At 41.2% G+C, this 13536-nt stretch overlaps 1 protein-coding gene across 1 annotated transcript; it reads left to right on the top strand.

Annotated features, from left to right (window-relative positions):
• Positions 1-6325: 6325 nt before the first annotated feature.
• On the top strand, positions 6326-9404 carry LOC113008721 (C-C motif chemokine 20-like). Its single transcript, XM_026146369.1, has 4 exons — positions 6326-6482; positions 7547-7658; positions 7793-7881; positions 7969-9404. The coding sequence occupies exons 1-4, from the start codon at positions 6419-6421 to the stop codon at positions 7974-7976; spliced, it is 273 nt and encodes a 90-aa protein (XP_026002154.1). The 5' UTR covers positions 6326-6418; the 3' UTR covers positions 7977-9404.
• The last annotated feature ends 4132 nt before the right edge of the window (positions 9405-13536 follow it).

Genomic DNA, 13536 nt, shown 5'->3' with positions numbered 1-13536 from the left:
AAAACATGCTGCAACGGTTACAAAGGCTACAATTAGTTCCCTCCATTTTCCAAACGTGTCCTGCAGCCACTTGTCTAGCCACTGACCGTGGCCTGTATTGGCAATTAGTTCTATCTTCAATGCTTCAAGTCTATTCATAGCTTGTGTGAATGAACCGTTAGGAGCGGTGTTATTGGGAATGACAGTACAGCATACATCAACGGTTACTAGACCACAGGTACCGGTCCAATTAACAGGTAAAGCTAATCTAAGGGTATTATTGCACATCCAATAAGCATGTGGGATTGGTCTGGTCAGGCGCGTGACCATGTGTGATTCAACTAACTCCCCCCAGTCAGTGTCATTTAATACACCCTCTGGGGGAACAATGATCAAGTCTCTGCTCGAACTTGAACTGTGTGTGTGTTCCTCCAGATATGATACAACTTCAGCCACAGAGACAGCTAGCCATGTCTCATTACAGCGTGCACCTGGGGAGTCAGAGAAGAATGTATAGTTATCCTTTGTATAATCTATGTGTGTGTCTGGGCCAGTTAACTTTAGTCTGCGCAGACATATCATACTAGTATTAAAATGGAGAGGGATCTGTCCTAGGGGCAGTGAGGGCTTTAACCTATTCTTAGGGCGTTTCATTGGGGCGCAGGTCCCTGCGGTGTCATTAGATAACTTCAATAATTCGCCTAATGGAGTCTCAGGGTTAGTTGGTGTGTGTGTGTGTCTAAGTAGGCAGTCGAGAGGGCTCAGAGTCAACTGTAAAGCGTCTTTAAGGAGAGCATTATCTCCGCCGATTTCCTCTAGTCCCTCATTCAGGGGGAAACCGGATATTGGGTATCCTACTATTACCTGTTCTGGATTAGCCTTTGAACAGACATAACAATTACTGTTTCCTAAATCACGAGCGGCTATTCTGGCATTTTCATACCAGGCGTTAGCTCCTGCTCTAGAGGGTGCATAAAATGGTTTATTAGTGGCGTCTATGTTGTCATTTACTGATTTTAGGGAACGTAATGAGTGCATTAAGTAGGTGTCTTGCAAAATAGAGCATGAGGTATAGTCAGCAAAATATGACCTGCAGAAATATGAACATGGTTGCAGTCTACAATACAAAATAGCAAAGAAAAATCCTAAGGTTAATGCGATAGATATGATAGATAACCTAAATATATAAGAAAAACAGTTCTTCAGTCGTCTCCTGGCCTGGTCCCAGGTTCGAGAGACATAGAATAAATGTCGTATGATGACAATGGGCATTTCATTTTCTCCATTATCAGGATGTAATGAGTCTAGCTTTATCAGATTAGACATCATGTGGTACTTTTGGCTTTCTGTTCCTGCTGGATGTTTGAGTACCTTGTTGTTGTTCAGGTGAAGCATCAAAGAGCTCTCTGAGTCTTGGCTCTCTCAGGCTTTGTGTGTTAATCAGTGATTGCGTGTGTGTAGGTGGATTGGATCCGGGCGCTGGCTCGCCTGAGATGTCATCCACCCGTGTGTGTTTATTTGTTCTGGTTCCAGGCGTTGGCCCGCCGGAGATGTCATCTGCTTGATCCGACGCCTGAGATGGTCCGATTGGGCTGGTCTTAACCCTGCTGGCATGAATCCACTGAGGTTGTCCGTCTGTGAGGATGCTGGTTCTTCGTCACTGCCAGTACAGTCTGGGGGCTGGAACACGCACGGCCTCCCAAAGTGTCCTTGGTTTTAGCAACTTCTCCAACACGCATCTCCTGGTCTCCACTTGTAGCTGTGGAGGGGAGAGGCTGAGAGAGACAAACTTTCTGATAGTTATTATTCAGTGTTTCTACCAGGTTGTGAACATCAGTGGACAATGCAATATACATCACCTTCTACTAGCGGTGCCCCTCTGGAAGCTGACCATGGTGTTGGAAATAGTCTTATTTCAAATGGAAATAATTTGGTTACTGCAGATGGAGTCATAATGTATGAAATGGAAAATCTGGTTGTGGTAAATGCTGATGTTTTGCTTTTGATTTTCCTACATTAGTTCGCGCACATGTTAGACAGGTTGCTAATATGCTTTTTACTGCATGTGATGTTTTCTCAATTACAAATCTTGATTTTATTGCCCCTATTACCCCTCTTTGTCCGACATGACTCACACCGTGAAAATGTCGGACAAGGACTGGCATCAGGGAATATGGGAGGGCAATCAAACCCTTAAGATTTTTGTATAGGCCATCTCTGTCATCTAAGGTACAGTCATTATCCTCCCAATAGGTGTAATCAGATGTAGAGGCTTGCTCTTGTATGACTTTTAAATCAACATTTGTGTCTAAATAGTCTGGGAGTTTAACAAGTGGCAGCTGTAGGGGCACAGATAATACTTCCTGCGGAGGTGGGAGCTGTGATGCAGCTGCAGCCTTGGCTGTCACGTCTGCTAAGGCATTACCTGTTGCTTCGTCTGTGTCAGCTGTACTGTGTCCTTTCGTTTTTACAACTGCAACGGCCGATGGTAGCTGTATAGCCTGAAAAAGTCTTTGAACAAAATCAGAATTAGCAATCGGTTTTCCATCAGCAGATCTAAATCCTCTCTGTCTCCACAATGTGCCAAAGTCATGCACAACGCCAAATGCATAGCGGCTGTCTGCGTAAATCGTCACATGCTTATCCAAATGTAGCTCACAGGCGCGTATTAAAGCCATGAGCTCTGCTTTTTGTGCTGAGTGAAATGGTAATGAGTGAGCCTCTAGTATGATGTCAGGCACTGTTACCACTGAATAGCCACAAAGAAATGAGTTGTCACTCGGCCTTGAACAGGACCCGTCCACATAAACCGTGGCTGAGTCTGGGATAGGTGTTTGCTCTAAATCTGGACGTGGTGCTGTGGATTCCTGTATACGTGTCATGCAGTCATGATCGTCAAGCCTGTCTGAGCCATCCTGTCAGTCAGAAGAACACAGCATAGGATCAATAAATGTGCTGGCAAATCAGGTGTGCTGCTCGCTTTTATAGTGAGATTTGCATATGTTGTGTAGTTATGTTTGCTAGAATGGTCGTGACCTGGTGATTGGTGTGTAGAATAGTGTCATGTGAGAGTGTAAGCTTCTCGCAGTCCCTTATCATGATAGAGCAAGCTGCTACTGCCCTCAGGCAGGCCGGCATTCCTGAACAACCACGGACAGCACCTTTGAGTGGCGGAGGTCAGCACTCCCTTTAATGCATTGAAAGAGGCAGTCATTTCTGTGGACCACAGTATTCGAGGAGGCTTCTCTTTTTTACAACAGTCACGCAGAATGTGGTCATGAAAAGAACAGTCTGGTATCCACTGTCTGCAATAGTTCACCATGCCCAGGAAGGACAACATTTCCTTCTGTGTAGTGGGCCGAGGGACGGAGGTCACAGCTTTGACCCTGTCTGCAGTCATGGAACGTTTTCCGTGAGACAGTGTGAATCCCAAATATTGAACAGAAGTCTGACAGTACTGCATTTTCTTTGCTGATGCTTTGTGGCCAGTCTGTTGGAGGTGCTGGAGAAGCATGTGTGTAGCAGTTTGACATAGTTTTTCACTTTCAGCACAGAGGAGGAGGTCATCCAGTACAGCCCTGGAGGAGTGAAGCTGTCCAGGGTAGCACGGACCACCATTGAGAAAGCAGCAGGGCTGTCTATCATGCCTTGAGGCAGACGAGTCCAAGTGTACTGCTTATTTCTATGTGTGAATGCAAATAACGGCTGTGTGTCTTCATGCACAGGTACTGAGAAAAAGGAGCGGAGCATAAATCCACCACGGTAAAATGTGTATGCAATGCATGTCAATATGCTGTGAACATCTGAAACGAGAGGTGGCAGAGGAATGTTGACTGCATTAATTTGCCTTAAGTCTTGTATGAAACGCCATACGCCAGGTTTGTTAGGCTTTGGCACAGGATTGACAGGAGTATTATATGGAGATACTGTAGGCTTTATTACTCCTGTAGTCAATAAATCTCCTATCATGACATCTAGAGCTGCGGCTTTTTCCGTGGAAATGGGATGTTGCTTGACATATACTGGCTTGTTGTATTTAAGGTATAAAGTCAATATAAGGTAGGTTACATCTATGTGTCGACATATTTCGTAACCTATGTCTGAGTTATGTGACAAAATCACTGTTTGACCTTAGAGAAACAAAAGTGTGGCTCCCAGTCATGGGATTACCTGGTAGTGGCGTCTGTACACGTTTTTTTTGGCACAGTGTGTGACATAGAGTACCGGACAAAAAGGATGTTGAGTTCATTCTCTGCTGAGGGTCCAGCTGACACAGAGGATGTTCCTTCTCCATCATGTCGGTACATAGGGCAGAGAAAACATAAGCTGTTATCAGTGTCAGCAAACATTTCACCCTTTATGTTAAATGAAATACACAAATTCATTTTTGCTCTGGGTGTCTGCGGCTGCTGGAAAACTGAGCCACAATAAAAACACATATCTCTACTTTTATCCTTCCGTCCTCTGAAACTTCCTTGCTGTGCTGGAGCGGGTAATCCTGCATACATTAGTTTCTCACTTTCCTCTGAGCCTTCTACATCAAAATTCAACATTATCTTAACACTTTTAGCTTTCGTGGTAGTATCTGCACTGGCCTTCAGTTTTACTGACCTGTTTTCTGGCGATAATCGTTCGGGATAGGGCTCCGGAAATAAATTAGAATGCATTGAACTTCTTAAGTTGTAGACAAAGTCAGTCCCGTAAGCACTTCCGCATGTTCTGGATACGTGATCATGGACGTCTTCACCGATTCGCGGACGTAGGTTACACGTAACCGGAAATGGGAGTTGTACTGAGCCGTTATTTGAGACTTTATTTTGAAATAATTAATTTTTGGTTTTACAGGTACTTTAGATTTTTTATCGGACCTGTCTGTGGTCTTTGAATAATTCTGACCCATGTTCAGTGATTTCCAGAGGGGTTTACACGCTAGGAGGATTTAGGTTAGTATTTTCGCTGCGGCACAGCTGAGGTCACTTTAAATTTATTGCTAGCAATTTTTGTTTGGGTGAGCAACTCTCACTTAACGAGCAACTTCTCGCTTAACAACAGGCAACTTCCTGTGTCACTTTTTGGTGAGCAACTTCTCACTTAACGAGCAACTTCTCGCAAAACAACAGGCAACTTCCTGTGTCTTTCTGCTTTTAATTTACTGCTTTTAACCCTTGAGACCCGTGTTTTTTTTGTTTTTTTTTTTTCAAAAGAAAAATTAAACAATTAATTATTATTATTTTTTTTACGTATAAATGTGTTGTGTCTTTCCACTCACTCCACTTGATTATAACTGATTTATTTATAACATTTTATATAAAAGAAAAACGAGAAGCACATTAATTCATAGTAATTTAACATAAAATTGTTTGATAGTGTTAATTTGGAAAGCCACAACTCTAGCGGGTCCACCAACACCACACAAGGGTTAATTTACTTTATTCGAGGACTGAGGAAGTCGTCAGTGTATCTCTCTGGATCACTAAGTGAAACTTCGTCAGCATATCACGTTTTTTTTTATGGATCAATCACTGAGAGAGGTATAATACGGTCTTTATATAAATATGAAAGACGCATATTTACCTTCTGTCAGCCAATCCCACTTCTGATGCCAAATTGAAGGAAAAAAATGTCCATCCCGGTTTTCCCTCCAAGGCACGAGCGATAAGCAGAGTTCTGTCCTTTCCTTCTAAGATTCCTAATTATTTAAAGTAACACTCAGGTATGCCATTCAGCGTGTTAGTACGAGCTCGGGAGCAGCTTGGGAGAACAAGAAAACAGAGACTGCTTTAGGTTGCCTTCCCAATCGACTCAAAGGTTTATTTAGTACATAACAGCTTATATAGAGGAAAAAAAGGTTCGTGTGTCAGCTTTCCCAGTTCAAACCGGTACAGACCAAATAAGGAAACGTCTTCCTGCCTTGTGAGCAAAGAAGTATCCTGTGTGTAGTTTATCAGTTCAGCTACAATTTATGATCATCCCAGCAAAATACACTCCTAGACATAGAATACAGAGTTCTTTCATTAGTGAATTCTGAAACAAACCACCTGGCCTTTAACGAGCCTTTTTCTAAGAGATAAAGAAAAAGGGAGGATGGGAGTAAGGAAGTGGTCTCGTCTCTGTGGTATTTTCGACCTTGGAGTACCAGCCTGTGAGTCTTACACATCAATTCTGGGTCAGAGAGAAAGAGAAAAACAACTAGTAAATGGGCCTTATTGAGTAACTCTTTTCTGTATAATATCACAATAAAACAATATCCTGTAAATGCTACCATGGTATCAAAATATCACAACAGTAATCCCTCCCTCTGTGCTCTTTCATAATAGCTCTGAGGGAGGGATTTGAGAAAAAACTATATATTTGCCCAACATTTTCAAGACAGTGGGGGTGATAGATTCTGCCTCTAACTTTCTGTGCAGTCTGCAACACAAGAACAGCAGCAGCAACCATGAAGTTTCATGCTTTTGTTTTCATGCTGCTCTTCCTCTGCACGTACCTGAGTCTGGCACAAGGTAAGTGAAACAGAATTGTCTGGTTTCAAATCACTACTTTAACATTTCCACTTAAAAATGTATTTTTAAGAGAATTCACAAAAGTTTAACCATGCAGCTCTTCATGGTATCTCAAAAGCATTTTCTGGACAAAGCAAATTACTGAAAATATGCACCTGAGTGTCTCTTTTTATGACCTGTTCTGGTTTAACCACAGCTCCTGAAGCCACATCTCTTTGAAACTGTGAGGACAATTTTTCAGTGAATGAGATTCTGTTCAAAGCCATTTATCACAACTCTTTAAATGCACATGATCACTTGAATGTGGCAATCTGCAGAATTTTAAAAAGGACATAAGGACAGCTGTCACATGTACAGAGGACTTAAATAATAAATGAAGTTCTAAAAAAATTCTTAAACAATTGAATAATAAAAGAAAAGTAAAGTTGGACTAAAACAAAATCATTTTTATTAAGTACTGTATGTTTATGTCTAAAATAATTGTTTCTTTGATGCAGCTGCAACATTCAAGGGAGGGACACAGACATTAATCATGAACCAGTAATGTGGGTATGATTTTGAAATGAGTACTACTTATCTGATTAAATACTATTGATACCTTTATACTGTAGTATTGCTACTTTGATTAAAGTAAAGATTCCTAAAGGATCCAAATATTTTTCATGTAAAACCAGCCCTTTCATGTTCAAGTGCTTTCACTTTTTTTCAGTGCATGCTGTGAAATTATTTGCAGCTGCTGCCAAGTGCAACAGGTCTACAGACATCGTATTTTCTCAGCATTTGTGCAAGCTGGCTTTGTTCAGAGGAATTCTCAATCAGCAGCATCAGTTCAGGCAGAGATGTTGAGGTTAAGGTAAAGTCAGCTAAAAACAACAATAAAACTAAGGAGAGGGGTGAGCGGTGAATTTGCTGAAATAGATCCTGAAAAAGATCCCCAAGTAAGGGGATGTGGGAATCTTCCTGGGCTGCTCTGGCAGACGTTCAGATCTGTTCAAATCATCAAAACGGTCAAATTCCAGTGGGCTGGTTTATTTGATCATAATTCTCTTTAACTTTCTCTCCAGGCTCGTATGCCAACTGCTGCCTCGGCTACGTTCGTGAGATAAAAAAGAAGAGAAACCTTGTCAGTTACACTATGCAGGAAACAGATGTGGACTGCAACATCAGAGCTGTTTTGTGAGTATCAACTGTGAAGTCCTTCACTTTTGGCACATTTTGTCAAATTCCATCATAATGACTTGGCACAGACCGAGGAAGTGACTGATCCCCATTTATCCACAGATTTTTAATAACGATACTCATATGTGTAGGTTTAAGAAGAAGAAGAGGAAACAACCCGTGTGTGCCAATCCAAATGATCACTGGGTGCAGAGGGAGATGAGGAGGCTGGATTTAATGCGTAAGAAGTTACACAACATGCTCTTAAAATGGCATACACTTTCACAGGTTATGCACATGAATCATCATAACTCCTGCCTCTTTACAGATGGCTAAGCGAGAAAAGGAAGATCAGAGAGGACAGCGGACGCTTCAACGAACTGTCAGACATCGTATATCATCCTTTGGTCATGTGCACAGTTCACCAATACAGAAAAATACTGTATCCTAATCCTTTTAAAGGCTGAACCATAAATAACTGTCAGAAGATTCTAATTATTTTTTGACACCCATGTATATATCAGATAAGATACATTTGGCATTAAGACGTTAATGTTAGAATGGTTGTGGGGAAAATGAATGTATATAAAACATATATGATATTGTACTATTCAGCTTTGAATCGTGAGTGAATACAAAGTGCATCTCTGAGAGAAACATACACTTTATTTTTTCATTATATACAACAGGTTTGCTAATTTTTGTATCAGCACTATAATTGTACTTTGTGTTTTTCTATTGCCAATAAAAAGCAAAACCATACAAAACCTCTGTTGTCCTACAAAAGTTTGTAATTAATCAGAAAAGCCAGGATCTGTTTTAAATATCTAATCCCTGTTCTGGTGTTTTCTAGAAGGCCCAGATGAGGTAAAGCAACCAGCCTTTGATTCAGTAATCTCTGATATATTCTTTTGGCAGCGATTTGAGCTGTTAATTGTCTATGTGCTACAACTGTAAAATACATTAAACAAGGTATTTGTTCTACTGTACACTTAATCCAACACTCAGAGTTGAGATAAAAGTGAATGCGTTGCCTTAACCAATCAATCCAGTCGGGATTAAAGGACAGATTCAACATATTTCACATCTGTCTTAAAGCAACAGTCACATGCACACATTAAAACTGGTTCTGTTAGCTGTCAGTGCTCCATTGTAAGTGTGTTTCCAACATTAGTCATGTCTCCATATTACTCACAGTACTCCCACGAAAATGTATTTATTACATTTTATATTACATTCCTACATACTTGGTACATTTTCCACATAATGCGGCATATGTATTTCAGAAACTTTTGACCTGTTGGGATTTTCCACACGATACAGAAAGTGAAAAACAGAAAATATCTGTTGATGTCAGAGGTCAGAGGAGAATGGCCAGACTTCTCCAAGCTCATGAAAGCAACTGTAGCTCATATAAACACTCACTACAACCAACTTGTGCAGAAAAGGCTTTCTACATGCACCAAATATGGAACTTTAAAGCAGATGAGCAACAGCAGCAAAAAACCACACTGTGTGCAGCTGGGTGTCCTGTCAGCTAAGAACAGAAAACTGAGGCTACAGTTCACACAGTCTCACCAAAATTGGAGAGTAGTAGACTGGGTAAACATTGTCTGGTCAATTTCTGCTGCAAAATTCAAAAGTAGGGTCAGAATTTGGGATAAAAAAAAATGACAGCATGGATCCTTCCTGATGGTGGTGGGGGATGCAATGGTATATCAGAATCAGAATCAGAATCAGAATACTTTATTGATCCCTGGGGGAAATTATTTTTTGTTACAGTGCTCCATTTTAAACCAACATTAAGACAAGACAGACAATACGCTAACTAAGAATAGTACAATAGGGCAGCGGTCTCCAACCCCCGGAGTCGTTTGGCACTGGGCTGCAAGAGTTGATGTTCTGGTGTGAAATTTATGGTTTTCTGGGTTTTTATTGGTTTTTACCGTTATTTTATTTTTTATTATTTTTATCGTTAACTCGTTTTCCCTGAGTCTTTTCCTGTCTGTTATGAATAAATCTTCTTTTTTTGGTACCAGTACTGGTTTTATTTTGTTGTATTTATCCACAACACCTTTAAAACATTGTTATAATATATTGGCATAAACCGTTCCGTGGCGCAAAAAAGGTTGGGGACTGCTGGTGTAGGGGATATCTCAGATTATACCAAATTGGTTTCCAGAACAATGGTCTCCACAGTCATCAGATTCCAGTCCAACAGAGCACCTTGAGGATTTACTGAAACAAAAGATTCACATCATGGATGTGCAACCCACAACTCTCCACCAACTGTGCAATAACAGAATGTCTGAGGATTGTTTCCAGCACCTTGTTGAGTCTGTGCCATGGCCAAATGTGTGCCAAATGAGCACTGCACCTGGCCAGGTGAATCTGGAAGTTCGGATGTTCATCCCTCACACATCACAATGCCACTCATTTATTAGAACATGACTAATGTACCGTGAAAAGCCCTCAGACGTCAGCAACAACTACAGGGTATACTGGTAGTCTAAGGGCAAAGACATGGCCCATCAAAACAGCATGTCCCTGATTGATAATGCAGCCAAGAACCTTTTCATCAGCTTCTTAATCCTCTCAAGCCCGCACCCTTAACTGGCTGGTTTTTTAATGTGCAAAAGAATTTGTGGTGCAGTGTGTGTGCAGCCATGTTTTAGGTAGATTTACAACAAAACAGGACAAAAAGAAAAGCTCTGATTAAACTATTACAGTAAGCAGCAGCATTTTTCTCCAAAACCATCATACTGATTTCCCCTCTGCCTGGTCTCTGTGTATTTCTTGAGGGCTGATGCGTACAAGTAACAGTTTAGATAGTTTAATTTCTTCCAGCTGGGTGAAACTCCCCCACCTCCTCGTTTCAGTCCAGTGCAGGATACAAAGGAGCCAGTGTGTGCACACGGACACTGCCAGGTTGTGTCACACACAACACTGACTCCTGGTTCAGAAAGACTTTTGTATCCTAAATGCAAGTGACGGAAAACTAAAGGCCCATCACTTGCACGTTTTGGTGTGAAATGACATGTTACAGTCACAAATACACAAACACAATTAAAGTTTTCATCATTTTCATGAAAGTGTTTGATTTGATTCCAAAATCAGTTCCCCAGAACTGACTCAAGATTCACTAATTTATCAAATTTCAAGGATTACAAATAATTCATCATAAATAAAATTTTACACCCCAGCAGAATCCTTGTTGGAAACTGTAAAAATCTGGAGTCTTGCACATGCTGCAGAAAAAGACAGTCGTATCATCCTTGGGGGAAGATGCCGAAACTGCTGAAAGAAAAGAACCAGAATTGTCCAGACGTAGAGATTGGAGGGGAAATAGTTCAAAACCGGTGTGAAAAAATATCTATTCTGTTCAGTAAATCTGGCTTTACTCTTTGTAATACAGTGGCTTGCAAAAGTATTTGGCCCCCTTGAACTTAAAATCATACATGATTCCAAACATTTTTTTACAAATAAATAACTGCAAAGTGGGGTGTGCGTAATTATTCAGCCCCCTTTGGTCTGAGTGCAGTCAGTTGCACATAGACATTGCCTGATGAGTGCTAATGACTAAATAGCATGCACCTGTGTGTAATCTAATGTCAGTACAAATACAGCTGCTCTGTGACGGCCTCAGAGGTTGTCTAAGAGAATATTGGGAGCAACAACACCATGAAGTCCAAAGAACACACCAGACAGGTCAAGGATAAAGTTATTGAGAAATTTAAAGCAGGCTTAGGCTACAAAAAGATTTCCCAAGCCTTGAACATCCCACGGAGCACTGTTCAATAGTGATGGGCAGATGAAGCCCCATGAAGCACTGAAGCTTTTCATCCAATTGGTTCACCCCAACGCGAAGCTTCATGAAGCTTCATTTGCTCTAGCAGGACACCTACTGGACGTAAAAATAATAGCTGGCATGAATTTGAAGAGTGTGGCATTTTGCACACAGCCTGTAAATGTCAACAACAAAAGGAGTGTGTAAAACATGTATATTGTAGTGATGGCAGTATACTGTGTATATTTATAGTGGCAGTATGGGAAATGATTATTTGGAAATGCTTGAAATGGAAATGATCATTTACTGTGAGGTGAGGTGTGGTTGGGGTGTGGACAGTGGTTGTGCGGTTGTAACGTTGAGGTATGGACAGCTACACAGTCCTGCCTGTTCACATTTTATTCTGTAAAAACTAAATTTTCACTGCTTTTATGACCTTTTTAGTGGGGAGAACATAGCTAAGATTTAATGATTTAACAAATCTTTTGAATCCTTTGTCCTCCACAATGCTAAATGGCTGGGAGTCCTCAATCACCATGCTGACCAGGTCTTCATCTATTTGAGATTGTTCTCCTGAGGAAAGACAATAAAGACAAAGCACAAATATAAATATCACACATGTAACTTATTACAGTTGTATAATATTGTTATATCATTTAGTAACATTACTGCATGCTATATTATCATTGCATTTGATGGCTCACCTGGTCTTGCTCCACAATTGGTGTTCCTCTTATTCTCATGCAAAGCTCTGTAGTGCCTAAGCATGGATGAGGTGTTGTTGTTATATCCCAGCTCCCTGGCACATAGCAAACACTTCACCTTGTACAAAAGTCAAGACAGCTCAACATAAATTGTATTGCACCATCAGTATCATGAAAATACATCTTCTGTAGAAATTTACATACCTTGTTGGGAGGAATAAGATCAAAATGTTCCCACACAGGGGAGGACATCCTCCTCTTCTTAGCTGGCTCCATTCTCTCCTGACTTTCTCTCCTCACTCTCATAAACCTCCAAACGGTCTCCAAACTCTCTCTAACCGCAACTCTCCATCAAACACCCACATTTTGAATGAAGTCTGAGGGGTTTATATCGCTGTCATATCTCGCGGCAAAGTTCGAACCACTTCATGAACCAGTCACGTGGTACAGCCGGGCAGCGAGCCTTCGGACGTCATCATTTTCAGCTCCTCCCATAAATGAAGCAAGCCTCGATACGCGCTTCGCGGAAACGCCCCCTCCATTACTCGACACACGCTCCGAAGCCTCGATACAGAACGTCCCATCACTACTGTTCAAGCCATCATTCAGAAATGGAAGGAGTATGGCACAACTGTAACCCTACCAAGACAAGGCCGTCCACCTAAACTCACAGGCTGAACAAGGAGAGCGCTGATCAGAAATGCAGCCAAGAGGCCCATGGTGACTGTGGACGAGCTGCAGAGATCTACAGCTCAGGTGGGGAAATCTGTCCATAGGACAGCCATAAGTTTGCCTTTTTGGAGTTGCAAGAAGAAAGCCATTGTTAACAGAAAACCATGAGAAGTCCAGTTTGCAGTTTGCCACAAGCCATGTGGGGGACACAGCAAACGTGGAAGAAGGTGCTCTGGTCAGATGAGACCAAAATGGAAGTTTTTGGCCAAAATGCAAAATGCTATGTGTGGCGGAAAACTAACACTGCACATCACTCTGAACACACCATCCCCACTTTCAAATATGGTGGTGGCAGCATCATGCTCTGGGGGTGCTTCTCTTCAGCAGGGACAGGGAAGCTGGTCAGAGTTGATGAAAATTTGCTAATTTTTGTATCAGCACTATAATTGTACTTTGTGTTTTTCTATTGCCAATAAAAAGCAAAACCATACAAAACCTCTGTTGTCCTACAAAAGTTTGTAATTAATCAGAAAAGCCAGGATCTGTTTTAAATATCGAATCCCTGTTCTGGTGTTTTCTAGAAGGCCCAGATGAGGTAAAGCAACCAGCCTTTGATTCAGTAATCTCTGATATATTCTTTTGGCAGCGATTTGAGCTGTTAATTGTCTATGTGCTACAACTGTAAAATACATTAAACAAGGTATTTGTTCTACTGTACACTTAATCCAACACT

This window comes from Astatotilapia calliptera, chromosome 17 (genome assembly GCF_900246225.1).
Source record: "Astatotilapia calliptera chromosome 17, fAstCal1.2, whole genome shotgun sequence".
In the NCBI taxonomy this organism is placed as follows: domain Eukaryota; kingdom Metazoa; phylum Chordata; class Actinopteri; order Cichliformes; family Cichlidae; genus Astatotilapia; species Astatotilapia calliptera.
The sequence above is the reverse complement of the archived record's forward strand: the minus strand, read 5'-3'. Positions and strand labels throughout refer to the sequence as shown.